This window comes from Oryx dammah, unplaced genomic scaffold (assembly GCF_014754425.2).
Source record: "Oryx dammah isolate SB20612 unplaced genomic scaffold, SCBI_Odam_1.1 HiC_scaffold_3, whole genome shotgun sequence".
NCBI classification, from domain to species: Eukaryota; Metazoa; Chordata; class Mammalia; order Artiodactyla; family Bovidae; genus Oryx; species Oryx dammah.
This window is the reverse complement of record NW_024070187.1, coordinates 59,171,113-59,191,722: the sequence shown is the minus strand read 5'-3', so window position 1 is coordinate 59,191,722 and position 20,610 is coordinate 59,171,113. Positions and strand designations below refer to the sequence as shown.

At 38.7% G+C, this 20,610-nt stretch overlaps 1 protein-coding gene across 2 annotated transcripts in view; it reads right to left on the bottom strand.

Annotated features, from left to right (window-relative positions):
* Positions 1-15,962, bottom strand: part of NSUN7 (NOP2/Sun RNA methyltransferase family member 7) — a 47,272-nt gene extending 31,310 nt beyond the window's left edge. Inside the window, exons 1-4 of one of the 2 annotated variants that reach the window (XM_040238107.1) lie at positions 15,566-15,962; positions 14,873-15,271; positions 1,013-1,071; positions 504-634 (exon numbers count right to left, since the gene is read on the bottom strand). In XM_040238107.1, coding sequence (XP_040094041.1) covers positions 504-634; positions 1,013-1,071; positions 14,873-15,182 — 500 coding nt within the window. In that variant the 5' untranslated portion in view covers positions 15,183-15,271; positions 15,566-15,962. The remainder of the gene's footprint in view (positions 1-503; positions 635-1,012; positions 1,072-14,872; positions 15,272-15,565) is intronic. The other variant, XM_040238109.1, reaches the window with a different exon arrangement.
* Between the last annotated feature and the right edge of the window lie 4,648 nt (positions 15,963-20,610).

The window sequence follows — 20,610 nt, the reverse complement described above, 5'->3', positions numbered from 1 at the left end:
GCTAGGCTTCTGCTGATATTTAGGGTAAAAGGAAAACAAATTTTAAATATGTTAGTTTTGCTCTTAACTACTGACATTAAGTTGTAAAAGCTGTAGATTCTTTTTTCAACTTGGCAAAGTGGTGGATTCTTATCTAATTGGAATTTTCTTGTTTGATACATGTTAGTTTAAGAGCTGTAAACAAAGCCAAGTAAATAAATAATAGCTGTTTCAAATGAAGTGTAAGTTATGTATGTGCTAAAAATTGTCAGGAATTTTTCATGATTTTCCAAATACTTACAAATTGGATCTTACAATTCAAGCTTTCAAAACAACTTGAATTTAAGTAGAATATTTACTTTGTTCAAGATCTGTTTTTAAAGGAATTCAAGAAACTTATGAACTTTTATATTTTTTCTCTATAAAATTTTAACACTTATCCACACATTATATTGTATACTATTTCACCAGTGAAATACTAATAACGAATTCATATAAAACATCCTTTTAACCTTTACAGTTACCTGTTAAGAAGGTTCTCCACTTCTAGAACTTCTGCTATAGACTCTTCGTTACCAGAAAGGAGACGAGCTTGAAATTTTCTGTCTTGGAAATCATATAGCATCACAATGATAAGACTGTTCAAATGATCTGGCTACCAAGGGGAAACACAGAGAAGGAACAGCATACAAATAATATCTAACAGCAATATTTCCCATTCCATTATTTTTCAAGACAGCAGGAGTATGACTATTTTCACATCATCTGATTAAACTGGGAGATAGAAAAGGACTGCAAACTAGAAAAAAAATTCAGTAAAAAATAAAACATTCAAAAAGGAAAATTTCTGGCATGTTCATCGAAATGAAAGTAGGATCTATATCAGAACCTTGGAAGTAGGAAAGAGTTAAGGCTGTGTTTTGAAGAGGTCTTAGCATTAAACAAACTAGTTATTTAAATCCCAAGGCTTATTTTTAGTTCTTTCTAAATAACACTCATGTGACAGCTAATTATATAAAAGTTATACACTTACTATTGTGGTACTTGGGAAGATATAGCTGTCTATTAATATAGTTTCCAAAATATCTTGATCTGCAAAATAAAGAAAATGTCTGTTATGAAAACACCAAAGCTGAAAATGAAAACTCTGGAATCAAAATACACTTTAGCCAATATTGCAAAATACTTTTACTTTCATATCCAAAATATACCTTAATTCTTGATAAAAGACCCAAATTACAATGGCAAGGAGATCCAACCAGTCCATTCTGAAGGAGATCAGCCCTGGGATTTCTTTGGAAGGAATGATGCTGAAGCTGAAACTCCAGTACTTTGGCCACCTCATGCAAAGAGTTGACTCATTGGAAAAGACTCTGATGCTGGGAGGGATTGAGGGCAGGAGGAGAAGGGGACGACAGAGGATGAGATGGCTGGATGGCATCACTGACTCGATGGACATGAGTCTGGGTGGGCTCAGGGAGTTGGTGATGGACAGGGAGGCCTGGCGTGCTGCAATTCAAGGGGTCGCAGGGAGTCAGACACGACTGAGCGACTGAACTGAACTGAACTGAATGAAATATTTGTAATCTTTATGAATCCTAGACCCCTGTGACCCAGGCTTCACATGGTGTTGTTGTTGTTTATTGTTTACTTGCTAAGCTGTGTCCGACTCTTTGCAACCCCATAGACTGTAGCCCACCAAGCTCCTCGGTCCATGGAATTTCCCTGGGCAAGAATACCGGAGTGGGCTGGCATGCCCTCCTCCAGAGGATCTCCCAGATGAGGGATTGAACTCACATCTCCTGCATTGGTAAGTAGATTCTTTACCACTGAGCCACCAGGAAGGCCTAGGCTCCACATGGAATCATAGTCAAAGGAGCATTATCTGAGTAGCTGAGGTAGTAATAAAGGAATTTCAATCTTTAATTTATATCCTTGAAAAACATTAAAGAAGATCTAAATGTCTTATCCTTTTATGTACTGTTGAATTCAATTTGCTAACATTTTATTTAAGATTTTTGTTCTATGTTTATGTTCATGAAGGATATTGGTCTATAATTTTCTCTTCATAATATCTTTGTCAATGTTGTTATCAGGGTTATGTTGGCCTTATAAAATTTGTGGGAAATATCCCCTCTTCTTCTAGTCTCTGGAATAATTTGCACTAAATTGGTGTTATTTCTTATTTAAACATTTGACAAAACTCACCAGTGAAGACACTGATAAGATGACACTTAATCTAAGACTCAAATGACAAGGAGTTACCCATGTAAAGATCCAGGATGAGACAGCATTATGGTCACAGGGATAATTACAAAGGTAATAAGTAAAAACATATGGACATATTTTGAAACCTCCACAGGGCACATGAGTGGTCCATTTGTTATAATGACTTAACTATATATACACACCATATAACAAATGCTTTAATCAGTTAACAGAAAGCTTGGATAGCTTCAATTCACCAGCATTTGTGGAACACCTCCTACATACACAGTACACATTGAATTTCAGTTTTTATCTAGGGGATGGGAAGACTAATAAGCGACAAATTTGGGAGAACAGACTCCAATTTTCACAGGAAATCTTTCAGGTATCATTATCCATGTTTTAGTCACCAATTATGGCTGTATTGTACAAGGCAATATCCCCATTTCACTTATAAGGAAAATGAAGTTTATAGATTCACACTCTTAAGTACTTGCAAACCAAATCCTATCTACTTCATAGTTTCTCAGCATGAGTCCCAGTTTTTGTCACAGAAAATACAGTCATCATAAGAATGAAGGCCTGCTAAGACAGGAGACCTGCATAGGCTGTAGAACTTTGAGCAGTGGAGTTACTGGACTCCTAAAAAATAGGAGAGGCAGAATGAAGGAAAAGAAGACAGAACATTTGATTTTGCCAACACTGCATTTTTTCCTTAGAGCTCTTGTCAACTGCGCAGAATGCACTGCCTTTATATATCTACAGTTTAAATTAGTCTCACACAGCAATATGAACATTAATTATGTATACTCTTTGTGTGGGCCGTGCATGTGGGATCTTAGTTCCCTGACCAGTGATCAAACAGATGCCCCCTGCATTGGAAGCATAGAATCTTGAACACTGGATCACCAGGTAAGTCCCCAATAATGTGTATTTTAGATAGTGCTTTCTATGTGATACACATTGTTCTAAAATACTTTCTATATATTAATTCATTTAACCCTCTCAAACAATCCTATGAATTAGGTACCATCATTATCCCCGTTTTATAGATTAGGAAATGAGGCACAGGATGGTTAAGTAATACGTTCAGGGTCACACAGCAAGCAGCAGATCAGGGAGTCAAACCCAGGCAGTCTGATACCCAAATGCATTCTCTTCGCCACATTATGCTGCCTTTCCTGTACTTACTCTTACAACACACCACACTGGCTAAATAAAACACACTGCTAATGACGGAGTTATCAGGACTTTTTGAAGACTGCAAAATTTACCTATCCTAGTTCAGCACAATAGCTCCAATTATCCCTCATCTCCCACTAATTCGAAACTCGAAGTCTCTTGAAGGGAACTCAATCCTCATTCCTCATGTTTCAAATGTAGAAGGCCTTCCCTAGAGAAACACTCCTAGACTCTCTCCCTACCTACTCATCACTCTACATGAAAGGAAAATTGAGTTTGAAATTGGAAAAAAGAATGGGGCATATCTTACTCCCTACCCCTTCCACTCTTTGTCTGCCAGTGTTTCTGCAGAAGATGGGCATGCATTCCAGACTGCTCTCTGCCATGAGCCTTGTGAGTTGGGTGGAAGGACTTGCATTTCTTCAGCTGTGTCTGGATTAGATGGAAAGTTCTAGTTCTAATTCTAAAGTATTTCACAAGTCTGCCTTGACTGACAATCTAAAGCCATGTCCCTGAACATTTTTTTTTTCTCTCTACTGGTTACAAACTCAGGTGTAAGAAAGTAAAAGCTAGTTGCTCAATCATGTCCAACTCTTTGCAGTCCTATAGACTGTAGCCCACCAGGCTCCTCTGTCCATGGAATTCTCCAGGCAAGAGTCCTGGAGTGGGTTGTCATTTCCTTCTGCAGGGAATCTTCTCGACCCAGAGACTGAACCCAGGTCTCTTGAATTGCAGGCAGGTTCTTTACCATTTGAGCCATCAGGGAAGCCCCAGGTATAAGAGGGGTGCTATTTATATGACCCCTAAAACTCACACAGTCTGTCTGATCATCCCTCCCATCCTGGAAGAAAGATGGAAGATGTTCCTTCTTTTGACTTTCCCCTAGGTTCTCCTTCTCTATTTTTATTATGTGTTCATAGTGTTTCTTTCAGTGATCTACTTTACATAATTCACTTCTAAAACTTACATTTCAAGAATGCCAAGGCTGAAAGGGAATAAGATGGTAGAGTAGAAAGATGTGGATCTCACCTTTCCCCATAAACACACTGAAATAACTTCTATATGTGGAACAATTCTCACAGCAAACTAACTGGAAACTGGCAGATGAACTGCTATACAACCAAGTTAGCAAGAAAGAGCTCTACGTAACTGGGCAGGGGCACTTCCCAATCCAAAAGGGTGAATATCATGGCCCTATTCACTCCATGCCACAGCCTGGAGTGAGACTGATGCAGAGATTCAGTGTAGCACAATCTTCAGCTCTACCACTCCAAGTGGGGAGCAGACCCCGCCCCTGACAGGGCAGTGACAGCCACGGAACAGAGAGGACACCCTGCTTCACATGCAGTACAGGCTCTGGACACCACAATACCAATCATACTCACAACAAGGGGAACAAATAGTAAAATACAGCTCATCAGTCTGCTAGACCCTGAGTTCAAAAAGGAGATAATAAAACGCTAATGGTATTAAGAGTATCGATAGAAATGCACATCACAAAACAATGAACTAGAAACTATAAAGATGGACCAATCAAAAACAGACAATATAATCGTCAAGATGAAAAACAAATCTAGAACCAATGAGTAGCAGAGTAAATGCCACAGAACAAATAAGTGACTTGGAAGATAGAATCATGGAAATCACTAAATGAGAAGAGCAGACAGAAAGACAATGAAAGAACAAATGCAACACATGAGATCTGTGAGATGTTTCAAACGTGACAACGGACACTTACAGAAAGAAAAGAGAACAACAATTGAAACTGCATTTGAAGAAGCTATGGATGAAAACTTCCAAAACCTAAAGGAGAAAACAGATACCAAGTACAAGAAGGACAGAAGGTCCCAAACAAGATGAACCCAAAGAGACCCATACCAAGACATATCATAATTAAAATGATGAATTTATTTTATCTTATTTGGCTGTGCCACATAGCTTGCAGGATCTCAGTTCCCCAACCAGAGATTAAACCCAGGCCACAGCAGTAAAAGTGCCAAGTCCTAAAAATTCAACTGCCAGGGAATTCCCTAAAACGACAAATTTAAAGATAAAGAAAGGATAGCAAGAGGAAAGCTAGCAAGAGGAAAACAGTCAGTCAGTTATAAGGGAACCCCATTATCACTATCAGTAGATTTCTCTGCAGAAAACTCTGAAGGTCAGAAATGAGTGGCATGATAGATTTAAAGTGCTGAAAGGGAAAAACCTGCAAGCTAGGATACTCTACCCAGCAAGATTATCATTTAAAATAGAAGAGAAAAAGTTTTTCACAAGCAAAAACTAAAAGAATTCGGCAATATTAAACCTACCCACATTCAGAAAACTAAGATCATGGCATCTGGTCCCATTACTTCATGGGAAATAGATGGGGAAACAGTGGAAACAGTGTCAGACTTTATTTTTTTGGTCTCCAAAATCGCTGCAGATGGTGATTCCAGCCATGAAATTAAAAGACGCTTACTCCTTGGAAGGAAAGTTATGACCAACCTAGATGGCATATTCAAAAGCAGAGACATCACTTTGCCAACAAATGTCCATCTAGTCAAGGCTATGTTTTTTCTAGTAGTCATGTATGGATGTGAGAGTTGGACTGTGAGAAAAGCCGAGCGCCAAAGAATTGATGCTTTTGAACTATGGTGTTGGAGAAGACTCTTGAGAGTCCCTTGGACTGCAAGGAGATCCAACCAGTCCATTCTGAAGGAGATCGGTCCTGGGTGTTCTTTGGAAGGATGATGCTAAAGCTGAAACTCTAGTACTCTGGCCACCTCATGTGAAAAGTTGACTCATTGGAAAAGACTCTGATGCTGGGAGGGATTGGGGGCAGGAGGAGAAGGGGACGACAGAGGATGAGACGGCTGGATGGCATTACCGACTTGATGGACATGAGTCTGAGTGAACTCCGGGAGTTGGTGATGGACAGGGAGGCCTGGCGTGCTACAATTCATGGGGTCGCAAAGAGTTGGACACGACTGAGCGACGGAACTGAACTGAAAAGAAATATTGAAGGATATTCTCTAAGAAAAGAAACAAAGAATTTATAGGACAAGGAAAAACACAATAGGATAGGCAAATATATAAAAGGATTGACAGTCACTTCAGTTCAGTTGCTCTGTCATGTCCAGCTCTCTGCGACCTCATGGACTGCAGCACGCCAGGCTTCCCTGTCCATCACCAACTCCCGAAGCCTACTCAAACTCATGTCCCTCATGTTGGTGATGCCATCCAACCATCTCATCCTCTGTCGTCCCCTTCTCCTCCCACCTTCAATCTTTCCCAGTATCAGGGTCTTTTCCAATGAATCAGTTCTTCACATCAGGTGGCCAAAGTATTGGAGTTTCAGCTTCAGCATCAGTCCTTCCAATGAATATTCAGGACTGATTTCTTTAGGATGGACTGGTTGGATCTCCTTGCAGTCCAAGGAACTCTCAAGAGTCTTCTCCAACACCACAGTTCAAAAGCATCAATTCTTCAGTGCTCAGCTTTCTCTGTAGTCCAACTCTCACGTCCATACATGACTACTGGAAAAACCATAGCTTTGACTAGACGGACCTTTTTTGGTAAAGTGATGTCTCTGCTTTTTAATATGCTGTCTAGGCTGGTCATAGCTTTCTTCCAAGGAGCAAGCATCTTTTAATTTCATGGCTGCAGTCACCATCTGCAGTGATTTTGGAGAGTACATAGATCAAAACAGAATCAAAAATTGTAAAAAAAAAAAAGTTATAACTACAATTAACAGTAAAAGGATATGTATAACGATGTAAAATAGGACATCAAAATCACAAAATGTGAGCGATGGCAGAATATAGATCTTTTACAGTGTGTTTGAAATTGGATGACTATCATCTTAAAGCCAGGAGATATAGTTTTGAGTTAACATACTTGAGCTCCATGATAACCACAAGTCAAAAATATACAACAGTATATTTTGAAAAGAATATAAAGGAAATCAAGCATACCATCAAAGAAAATTATCAAACCACAAAAGGAAAAAGAAACAAACAAAAGAAACAGAACTATAAGAACTGAAAAACAAGGATTATATGGCAATTAGTACATACATACCCATAATTACCTCAAATGTCAATGGACTAGTGCTTCAATCAAAAGACACACAGTGGCAGACTGAATGGAAAAACAAAACAAAACCAAGAACCTGCAATATGCTGCCTATATGAGACTCACTTCAGGGTGAAAGACATACACAGACCAAAAAGGAAGAGATAAAAAATAGATAGCTCAAGAAAACGGAAACAATAAGAAAGCAGGCGTAGCCATATTCACATCAGACAAAATAGATTTTAAAACAAAGCCCATAAAGAAAAGCAAAGAAGGGCATTATATAATGATAAAGGGATCAATGCAAGAAGATAACATGCTTGTTAACATAAATGCCTCCAATAGAGAAGCACCTAAATATACATTAAAAAGAAATACTAACAGACATAAAGGGAGAAACTAACAATAATACAATAATAATAGACCTTAACACTCCATGACGATAATACAATAATAAAGGACCTTAACACCCTACTGGCATCAATAGACAGATTATTCAGAGAAAAAACTCTGTAAGGCAACAGAAGTTCTAAATGACACAATCATTTGAACTTAACTGATATCTACAAAACACTATATCCAAAAAACCAGCAGACAGATTCTTTTCAAGGACACATGGAACATTATCTAGAATAGATCACAGACTAAGTCATAAAACAAGACTCAATGAATTTAAAAGGGTAGAAACTATTTCAAGCAGCTTTTATGACCAAAATTCTATGAAACCAGAAATCAATCACAGGAAGAAAAATTGGAAAAAAATGAACATATGGAAACTAAACAACATGCTACTAAAAACCCAATGAGTTCAACAATGAAATCAAGATTTCCCTGATGGTCCAGTTGTTGAGAATCTGCTTCTAGTGCAGGGAGCGTGGGTTCAATCCTTGGTCAGGGAACTAAGATCCCACATGCCATGGAGCAACTAAGGTTTTGAGCCACAACTAGAGAGTCTGTGTGCCACACAAAAGTTCCCCATGATGCAATGAAGATCCCGCATGCAGCAACAAAGACCCAACACAGCCAAATAAACAAATCAAAATGTATTCAAATTGGAAGGGAAGCAGTAAAACTGTCACTATTTGGATATAATATGATATTCTACATGGAGAACCCTAAAGTCTTCACACAAACGCTATTACAGTTAATAAATGAATTCAGCAAGGTAGCCAAATATATAAATCTATTGTAGTTCTTTACACGATGAAAAAGAAAGTTTTTTTAAAAAGTTATCTCATTTATTGTATTAAAAACAGCCAGGAATAAACTTAAACAAGGAGGTGAAAGACCTATACATTGAAAATAACAAACACTGATAAAGGAAACTGAAGATAATTCAAAGACATGGAATGATAGTCCATGCTCTTGGATTGGAAGAATTAGTATTGCTAAAGTAAGTGGTCAGTCTACCTAAAGCACTGCACAGATTTAATGCAATCCCTATCAAAATACCCATGACATTTTTTAAGAACTAGAACAAATAATCCTAAAATGTATATGGAACCACAAAAGGCCCAGAACTGCCAAAGCAATCCTAAGGAAAAAGAACAAAGCTGAAGGTATAACCCTACCAGATTTCAGACTATACTACAAAACCACAGTAACCAAAGTAGCATAGTATTAGCACAAAAACAGACATAAAGATAAGTGGAATGGAATAGACAATCCAGAAATAAACCCACATACCTATTGTCAGTTCGTCTAAGCTGACAAAGGCAAGAATATACAATGGAGAAAAGACAGCCTCTTCAGCAAGCAGTGTTAGAAAAACTGGACAGCTATTTCTATCAATAAAATTACAGCACCATCCATAAAAATAAATTCAAAATGGCTTAAAGACCTAAATACCACACATGATACCATAAAAGTCCTAAAATAGAACTAAAACAAAACATTTTTGGACATAAATCGTAGCAATATTTTCTTAGGTCAATCTCCCCAGGCCAAAAAAAAAGAAACGAGACCTAATTGGTCAAAAGCTTTTGTACAGCAAAGGAAACCATTCACCAAACAAAAACACAACCTATGGAATGGGAGAAAAGATTTGTAAAAAATGTGACCAGCAAGGGCTTCATATTCAAAATATACAAAGAGCTCATACAACAGGTAGCAAAAAAACAAACAACCCAATCAAAACAGGGCCGAAGACCTAAATAGACATTTCTCCAAAGAAGATATACAGATGGCCAACAGGCACACGAAAAGATGTTCAACTTCACTAATCATTACAGAAATGCAAATCAAAACCACAATGAGATATCACCTCACATCAGTCAGAATGACTATCATCAAAAAATCTACACATAACAAATGCTGGAGAGGGTGTGGAGAAAAGGGAACCCTTGTACACTATTGGTGGGAATGCAAATTGTTGTAGCCACTATTGAAAATCATATGGAGGCTTCTTAAAAAAAAAAAATTCATATCATCAGTAATCCCACTCCTGGGTATATATCCAGAAAGGGCAAAAACTCTAATTCAAAATGATACATGCATTCCAGGGACCTCTCTGCTAAGACTCTGTGCTCCCAATACAGGGGGCCTGGGTTTGATCCCTGGTCGGGGAACTAGATCCCACATGTCACAACTAAGAGTTGACATGCCGCAACAAAGATCAAAGATCCCACATGCCAAAACTAATACCCAGCTCAATCAAACAAATAAATAAAAGTTTTTAACGTAAAAAAAAAATACACACACTTCAATGTTCACAGCAGCACTATTTACAACAGCCAAGACATGGAAAGAACCCAAGTGCCCATCAATAGATGATTGACTTAAGATGTGGAATATATATATATATATATATATATATACACACAACAGAATATTACTGTCATAAAAAAGAATGAATGTTACTGCCATTTGCACCAACATGGATGGAACTATAGAACACTATACTTAGTGAAGTCAGATAGAGAGGCCATATAAGCTATCACTTATATGTAGAATTTAAAAATAATGCAAATGAATCTATATACAAAACTGAAACAGAATCAGAAACATAGAAAACAAACTTATGGTTACTAAAGGGGAAAGAAAGGAAAGGAGGGACAAATCAGGAATATGGGAGTAACAGGGATTAACTACTATAAATAAAATAGATAAGTTACAAAATTTATTGTATAGCATAGGAAACTATATTCAATATCTTATAATAGCCTCTAATGGAATATAATCTGAAAAAATAAGTAACTAATTTAGCTATAACCTGAAACTAACAGGATATTGTAAACCAACTATACTTCAATTTTAAAAAGAATAATTATAAATATAAGCACATGGGGTTTTTGTATCTGTGGAAGGAGGGAAATTGACCACCTTCATTCATGTTGTCAAACATTGTTGCTAGGAGAATTAAGTACTGTCCCTAAGACTCCTTTGAGAAAGGACAATAGAAAGCTTGTACCTGGTCTCTTCTGAACTTTATCCTGTGTACATTTTCCCAGTGCTGACCTTAATCTTAATCCTTTCATTGTAATAAACTGTAACTATGAATATAACAGCTTTGCTGGGTTCTGTGAGTACTTCTAGTGAATCACTGAACCTGAGGGTGGTCTTAGGGATCCATGACTACAGTTAGTGATTCCCAAAGCCATAACTCAACTATACATTAAGTATTTGCCAGGTTTTTCACTGACAGGTTACATGAATCTAAAATAACCAGATTACTGACATAACCAGTTCCTTAGAGGTTGGAGAAAGAATTAAGCCAGAAAGAAGATCAACATTCAGAAAACGAAGATCATGGCAGCCGGTCCCATCACTTCATGGCAAATAGATGGGGAAACAGTGTCAGACTTTATTTTGGGGGGCTCCAAAATCACTGCAGATGGTGACTGCAGCCATGAAATTAAAAGACGCTTACTCTTTAGAAGGAAAGTTATGACCAACCTAGATAGCACATTCTAAAGCAGAGACACATTACTTTGTCAACAACGGTCCATCTAGTCAAGGCTATGGTTTTTCCAGTAATCATGTATGGATGTAAGAGCTGGACTATAAAGAAAGCTGAGCGCAGAATTGATGCTTTTGAACTGTGGTGTTGGAGAAGACTCTTGAGAGTCCCTTGGACTGCAAGGAGACCCAACCTGTCCATCCTAAAGGAGATCAGTCTTCGGTGTTCATTGGAAGGACTGATGTTGAAGCTGAAACTCCAATACTTTAGCCACCTGATGCGACGAGCTGACTCATTTGAAAAGACCCTGATCCTGGGAAAGACTGAGGGCAAGAGAAGGGGACGACAGAGGATGAGATGGTCGGATGACATCACTGACTCAATGGACATGAGTGTGGGTAAACTCCGGGAGTTGGTGACGGACAGAGAGGCCTGGTGTGCTGTGGTTCATGGGATCACAAAGAGTTAGACACAACTGAGCAACTGAACTGAACTGATGATCAATAATTTCAGGAATACCTTCTTCCTCAAATTTTTTTCTTAATGGGTTGTTCATTAATTTATTTTTTAAGATATCATTTTGCCAGTTTTTCTTCTGTTTTAATATTTGGTAGTCCTTGAAACATCCAGAGATTCTTTGAAAAATAAATTAGCTGCTAATACTCTACTTCTCTGACATAAGTCATACTTAATATGAATAGATTACTCTTCATTACCTTCTTTAGTAGAAAATTGACCTTGCATCTTATTTAGCGGAGTAAGAATAGGGGTTTTCATTTCAAAAATCATTATTCTGAACCCTTTAAACAATCAGAAAAACACACTCTCTACTTTGAAAGAGCTTCTACACAAAGGACATCAACAAAAGGGCAAATAATAAAACTGGAAATCATAAAAAATAAAAAAGATGATCATTACCCAAGCTCTCTTTAGTTTGTGCATTAACCTTTTCAGCTTTACTGCTCCTATAAAACCTTAGAGAAGAAATCCTGAGTTTTCTTTCCTGAACCATGATTCCCTGAACCTATGCTATATAAGCCAGATGTTGAGTTTATAAAATATTACATGTGAAAATATTGAAAGAACACTGATAATACATAAGACAAAAGTGAAATATATAAAAACCTCCAATATTTTAAAGCAAAATATCAGGCTCTTAATTACCTTGGAAATCCACTGCATTTAGGAATTCTAGCTTTATCCCATATGAATATTTGGAAATTATTCAGATGATAATTTAAAGCAAAGTATTATTATCATTAAAAAGAAAATAACAGCTGTACCAAGTAAACAACCAAAGCCATCTCATCTTGGAATGTGAACTTATAAAATGAACATTTCAAGGAAAAGTAGGTTTATAAAGGCCTTTGCTGACAATGAAAGAGATTGAAAAAGCTGGCTTAAAATTCAACATTCAAAAAACCAAAATCATGGCATCCAGTCCCATCACTTCATGGCAAACAGATGGGGAAACAGTGACAGGCTTTTTCTTGTGCTCAAAAATCACTGCAGATGGTGACTGCAGCCATGAAATTAAAAGATGCTTGCTCCTTGGAAGAAAAGCTATGACCAACCTAGACAGCATATTAAAAAGCAGAGACATTACTTTGCCAACAAAGGTCCATCTAGTCAAAACTATGGTTTTTCCAGTAGTCATATATGGATGTGAGAGTTGGACCATAAAGAAGGATGAGTGCTGAAGAATTGATGCTTTTGAACTGTGGTGTTGGAGAAGACTCTTGAGAGCTCCTTGGACTGCAAGGAGATCCAACCAGTCAATCCTAAAAGAAATCAGTCCTGAATACTCACTGGAAGGATTCATGCTGAAGTTAAAGCTCCAATATTTTGGCCACCTGATGTGAAGAGCTGACTCATTGGAAAAGACCCTGATGCTGGGAAAGACTGAAGCCAGGAGGAGAAGGGGACGACAGAGGATGAGATGGTTGGATGGCATCACCAACTCAATGGACATGAGTTTGAGCAGACTCCAGGAGATAGTGAAGGACAGGGAAGCCTGACATATTGAAGTCCATGGGGCCGCAAAGAGTCGGACACAACTGAGCGACTGAACAACAACAAATGACAATAATTTATCTAAATGGGATCTGGGTTATTAAAAAATGTCAGTCACAAGATACTTTCAGAAAACAGAAATAAAGATTAAAAGAAAGAAAATGATAATCTACCATATATACATTACAACATGACTGTCTAATCAATGGATTAATTTTACAAAGAATAATCTCAGGCTTTTATTACTGATTTATAAAGGCAATCCACTCCAGTATTCTCACCTGAAAAATCCCTTGGACAGAGGAGCCTGGTGGGCTATAGACCACAGGGTCACAAAGAGTCGGACATGACTGAGCAATTAAGCACACACAGCACACACAAAGGTAAGATTCAATACTCTATCAGGAAAAAATTGTCTATAATAGAGTTTGGGCATTAACATTAAATATCAATTAATTGACACAGATGCCTAGTGTGCATCTCACTGTTGCAAGGAGAAGATCTTCAAATGTTAATTTGACTTGTGATTTAAAGTACCAACACTCTGGTTGGTCTTTAAGTTTTAAAAAAGAAGAGGAGGGAAGGGATGAAATAGAATCTGAAAGTTTAAACTGGAGGAGGGAAAAATGGCTAAGACAGATTTTTAAAAAAAAAGATCACAAGCAGAAACTAAAGAAATGGAATGAAACTCAGAGATGCCTCTGAACATTACACAAATTTTTCTCTGTGATGACAAATTCCTGGCTTCAGAACTGAGCTACATCATGTCTGTAGACAACCAAAAACACACATTTATAGCTGAGTAATTAATGGGACATTTTAATTCAACTGAACAATTGTTAACCACCTCTCAACAAGGATGTGCAAGGCCCAGTAAGTATTAACAGTAAGTAAATGATGCATGTAATGCCCTTTCTAGGTGTCTCTTTAGGAAGTTTTATCATTTTAGCCATGCTGGTAATACTCCAAACATTTCTGAAACTTCTTTGGAACTTCTTTTCAGTCAGTATACAAATCAATACAAACTTTACAGTTTATATTGTATTATAGTTGATGGCTAGTACTAAAACCTGTCTCCAGGCCCTTTGACTACTCTCATAGTAAAAATATTTGGTTTTGTACTGTACTGGAATCAACTCCATACTCAGAAGTTGATAATTACCCACCATCGAAGAAATTTGAAATATTACACCTCAAATCCTAGAGGCAGATTAAAAGGGATTTCTACAAAAATTTGGAAGAATAAATTTACAAGCTTCCAAAAGTAAACAAAGAAAATGGCAGTGAATAGGATCATCTTAATTTTGACCCACCTAAGCACAGGGAGATCTACAGTGGAAAATATATCTGAATGAAAGAGACTGTTTTACTGGAAACTCTCCTTAAAGCCTTGACATCTGCAACTGACCACAGATATTCAGAAGCCTAAAAACAAAACCTGGTGTATGTGTGTGAGGGTGCGAGGAGGAGGTTCGATGCACTTCACAAATTCTCTCATTATTCCCTTTTAGTGCTGTCAAAACTGGTACTACTCACACTTAAGGGCACTGAAAGCCAACTCATAGGACAAACGCTGAAAGGATTCATCCTCGGATTCGGTTGAGGACGACAAGGGCTCATTTCCATACTTTATTAAGGCTTTCTCTGGTGACTTTTCGAGTCTAGTGCCCTGAAAAATGTTCGCTGCCAGAATGTAAACGGAGTCCGGATAGCCAGTTTTTTCGGGTGAACCAGTTGAGCCGTTTTCGCCGCAGGCTGGGTCACCTGACGGTGCCAGCGAAGAGAGCTGGGAGATCTCAGCGGTTGTTTCTTCCAAAAACTCCAGTTCATTTGCGGAGTTAAACATGGTTGCCCCCTTGACTGTCCTAGGTAACTCAAGCTTGAATTACAATTCAGATGTTCAGGGAAATGGTTTTCCTTGTTCAAGCATCGTCTCTGTGAAAATAAAAGATTATCTTGGTTAAACCACTGTTTCCGCAGGACCACACTTGGTGACCCACCTCGTGTGGCCCTAGAGAGCCAGCGGTGGCATTCCCTGGCCGCCCCGAGCATCCCTTACTTCAAGCCGGGAAACCTCCACACCCTCACAAAGGGAGAGGGGTGGAGACCGAATGGCCTCCGAAGCTACGAGACCTTAACCGAGGCCCTTTGGGTGCAGAGCTCCCCCAAGAGCCGCACCTGCGGCCCCTGCGGCGCTCCTTTCACTGGCTCCCGCGAGTCCTCCCTTACCCCAGAGGGCGGATGTTCCCCGGGGCTTTGGGAACAGAGACGCGGCAGCCGCAGCACTTCGGGCCCCGGTGGCTGGAATCTTACACAGTGCCCTCGGGGGCCCCGGGACTGCAGGGCTGCCGCGGTGGTCCGCGCAGGCAGTTTGGTTCAAATGAGCTTCTCCCACCCGCCGGGGTCGGGGCAGGGGGGTCGCGACCCCCGGCTCTCGCTTAGCTCGGGTTCCTGAGGGAGGATGCGCCTCAGGGCTTCGCCCGCCAGCACGGTCGTCTTCACGGATGCGGCAGCTGAGCCGGGTAGAGCACGAGGCTGGTGGGCCCGCCGGCTCCGGCCGCGGAAAGGTAGGCCTCCCCCGTCTGCCGCAGTCAGCCGGCCCAGGACCCGGGTCTCCGTGGCAACCAAGGGTGCGACGAGGGGGGTGGGAACGTTGCCTGAGGGCAGTTCCCGCGGGATTTGGCCAGCGCTTCCTTTTTTTCTTGAGTTGCTCCTCCTCTCTCACCCCGACACCTGTGCCGGCCCCGCCTCACGTTGAAGGCCCCTGCATAATTGGACTGCGCAGTCCTGAAGATCCTCGACTTCCCCAGAGTCACAAGTGACCCTTCTTCAACTTGTCCCCTGTGATCTCCTTGAAAGCAAGAATTTTGTATTGCTGATAACACCTAGTTTAGCGGATTAGTGGGCACGCAGGAAATGTTAAAACAGCTCAGTGTAGAACTATTGAAGAAAAAAAAAAAAGGTAAAAAGAAGAGTCGACTGTATTTCCACGCTTTTTAGAACAATAGATACCACAGATAGCACATTAGATGGACCCTTCCAGGACTGACTGTGCTGCGCTTAGTCGTGGTGGACTCTTTGTGACCCCATGGACTGTAGTCCTCCAGGCTCCTCTGTCCATGGAATTTTCCAGGCTAGAATACTGTACTGGAGTGAGTTGCCATTTCCTTGTCCAGAGGATCTTCCCAATCCAGGGATGGAACCTCTGCCCCGTCTTCCGTTCTCCTAAACTGCAAGCAGATTCTTTACCCGTTGAGCCACGGGTGAAGCCTTCCAGGGCAAGCTGTGTAAAGATCTTTGCCAGCCTCCTTCCCAGGAGCTGCCTGCAAAGAAAGATGTTGCTGAAATAGGCCTACAAACAAGCAAATTCACACCCCTCAAAGTATAGAATAGGCTCTGGGGATATATATAAACTTCCCCCAAAGGGTTTTAATATGCCTACTTTAATTTTTGAGTGTCCTGGAGAGAAGTCTGAATCCTAACTCATCAAAAAAAAAAAAAAAAAAACAGTTGTACTCAAGTATTAAAGGTAGCGGAAAAATACTTTAATTTCTAGAATAAAACCCAACTGACTTGAGATTTAAGTTTATATGCTTCTTAAGCTCTTCATTGATTGCCTGTTAACCTGTCTCCAAAGTGCATGTTCTAAAACTGGAGAAAAAGAAAAGGTTGCTTTTTTCCTCTACTGTATACCATTTGTGTTGCTGCTTTGAAACTTCTCCAACAGACTTCAATAGGTCTAATTTTTGAGAGCTTCAATAGCTCTCAAATTTTTCTTACAGTACGATTCAGTGAACAAATGCAAATATGAATATATAAAGATCATGTGATGAATAACATGTATGTACTTAACATTTCTTGTCTGGTTTAGAAAAGTCCTAGGTTTTGAAATGGGCATTGGATTGTGCAACTTGACAAATTACGTTTCAAGTTTTAAGTGAAAAAAATTATGAAATCATTTTAAAAATAAGATTTTATTTTATTGAAAATAAAATAGATGCTAATATCTACTTAAAGAAATATCTGCTAGATACTTGGTCTCCATTTTCTATATGAAGCAAAAACCAAAGCCTACAAGTTGAATGAAGTTCTTCATTTTGGACTGAGATTAAAGTCACAGGAAAATCTTGCAAGTGCAAGCCCCAAATTCAGCAAGAAGTATGGTAAATATACTTGAGTAAATACTTTATTTGCTGCTGGTTGGGAATCTCAAATTTTGTTCATCTTCTTTGTAGAAGTGGTCCAATCTGGAAAAGAAACATAATTTAGGTAACTAAGATCAGTATCAGAGAAGGCAATGGCACCCCACTCTAGTACTCTTGCCTGGAAAATCCCATGAATGGAGGAGCCTGGTAGGCTGCAGTCCATGGGGCCGCTAAGAGTCAGATACGACTGAGCGACTTCACTTTCACTTTTCACTTTCATGCATTGGAGAAGGAAATGGCAACCCACTCCAGTGTTCTTGCCTGGAGAATCCCAGGGACGGGGGAGCCTGGTGGGCTGCCATCTACGGGGTCGCACAGAATCAGACACAACTGAAGCAACTTAGCAGCACCAGCAGCAGTAGCAAGATCAGTATGGTCGCTCAAGAGATTCTAAATTGTACTCGCTGGTTCTTCCTCTGTGTGTTAAACAGGAAGGGCTAGACTTTGGCATTTGGTTTATTATCTGTGTAACCTTAGGCAAGTCCTTACATCCCTCAGCTTCCGTTTCTAGACCTATAAGGCGGACTGAATAATAATGCTGCCTTTGAGGAGGTTTGTATTTAATGGAATGATGTATGTCAAGATTGTCTGGAAAGTAGTAGCTCAATAGTTAGTTCCTCCTTTCCCCCTCTGTTGTTAAGAAGGGGAGAATATATATTGGGGAACTATTAGTAGCAATTTGCTACAAATTTGTTTGCCCTGACCCCATCACCCACCAGTTCACTCACTCCTATTATTCTCAATGTGGAGTCTCCCCTACTTTATGTTCCCATAATACTTTGTGTATGTATATGTGCATTCATTCATTCATTTATCAGATATGTATTAAATTCTTACCATGTGCCTCACACTTTCCTCAGTCCTAAAGGTTAAAAAAAAAATGTATAGAATGACTGGAGACCTTACTCTCAGGAAATTAATGGATATGTATACTTGTATTTTGAGACACTTTATTTTTTATTGTATATATTTATTTTTTATTGTATACACTTCTGCCATCCTTACTTGCACAACCTGAACAATACACACACTCTATAAAATAGTTTTATTGTGTCTTTTAAGTTTTATTATATCTTTTTATTCCCAGAAAGAGCAAAATATCACTCTTTCACATGCACAGATTATAAGTATGAAGGTGTCTTTAAGGGTCATGGTATATTTTATTATGCATCACACAGTACACAGTATGATCTGTGGAAAATGTAAGATAAAAAGCTAGCTATAAACTTTAAAATACTGTTGTTTTTCAAAATATAGTTTGAGTAGCTCTTGTTTGGTATTTTGTTTGTTTTTTTAAATGATATATCAATGTAACAACTCACTGTATTAAAAACAAGATTTAATGAGAGTCTTTATCCCCAAAGTAAAGCTTAGGCCAACAGTTGTGGGTTAGTGAATTCGTGGTTACTATTTACTCTAACCCTGACTCCTTACCTTTCCTGGTTTATGGGCTCATTGTGGACTTAAAGTATTGGAGGGGAGGACTAGAGGGAAGCATATCAAATCTCAGTGAGCACTCTAAAAAGTAACCGGAGAGATAGGTATGTGGATTCAGCTGTTGTGAAAGCGCGTATGAAAAAATACAGTATTTGTTTAAATTGCACTCTGTAATATGATCAGAACATTAAGTCAGAGACGATGTAGAAAATTAAAGGTTAGTTACCTGGAGCTTTCTGCAAAGGCACTTAAAGGAGTAATTTTCTTTCCCCAGGGGGTAGAGTATATTAAATATTTGTAAATTAACATTCCTTGTATTTGAATCAGAGTAGCTCCTGTATGTTAGTCAAGTAGGTATTCAAAAAACATTTGCTCTATGTCTGCATTTCCTTTGCTGCCCTGCAAATAGGTTCATCAGTACCATCTTTCTATATTCCATATATATGCATTAATATACGATAATATACCCATGGTTGATTCATGTTGATGTATGGCAGAAATCAACACAATACTGTAAAGCAATTATCCTTTAGTTAAATAAATTAAAAAACAAAACAAAACAAAAACACATTTGCTCACTTGCTTCAGTTTGATCTGGGCATAAAAAGTTGTGCTCAGTTTCACTGCAACTTGTTATAGAAATGTAAAAAGTGTATGAAACAAAGAATTTTAACTTATGTTCTTAAACATCACAGCATAATTTATCATTATGGCTACTGAGAAATAGTACTACTGATTTTTTTTGTGTACAATAATTTTTTTCCCTTAATCTTTTTTATTTGACACAGCTATCTAATGTTCCAGCCTGGACCTAAGCTTTTCCCAACTCTGAACTTTAGAGCTGATAGATACTGAAATAGCCCATTCCAGAGGAGGGACGAGGGATAGATAACCCAAGAAGGCAGGAAACTCACTTTGAGGTAAAGAGCATCAATCTTCTGATGGTGTGTGAGTGTTGACGTGAAGGAATACTTTGCATTATTCAAGTGTTTCCTATCCTAGTCCTTATGGAAACTTGTTTCAAGCAACTTGAAAAGGAAATGCAAAGATCCCTTTGGGAAAATCAAAATATGATCATGGGTTCTTTACTACAAGACAGTCAAAGATTAACCAGAAGAGCCATAACCGTTTGCCGAGCCGGGGAATATCTTCATTAATTTGGAAGCAGCAGAAGACTGAGATGGAGCAAAGATTATTGAAGGGTAGGCAAGTGAAAAAGAACAAAAGTCCAATTGAGCAAAAATGCCATTAGGAATAACTTTGAGATTTAGAAACCAAAAATGACAACAGCAACTAAGGAGGAGTTTGTTACCTAAGACGCAAGAGGAAAAGAAGATTCGGGAGACTTGTAACCCTAGCCCTTGATTGTTCTTGTGGCCTAAGAGAATCAAGGGTTACAGCAGACAACCATTGTAATAAATTTCAGCCATACAGTAGTCTCCCAGAGTTAGTCATTCAAACACCACATTCATGAATTATTTTTACATATTCATATACTACCATTTATATTACTTACTCAGTATTTTATTTTAACTCAGAATCATGGCTTTTCTTAAATAGAAAACTTGTACATGGAAAATCATAATCATTTGCCATAAATGAAAATAACCACAACGAAAGCAAAATAACACT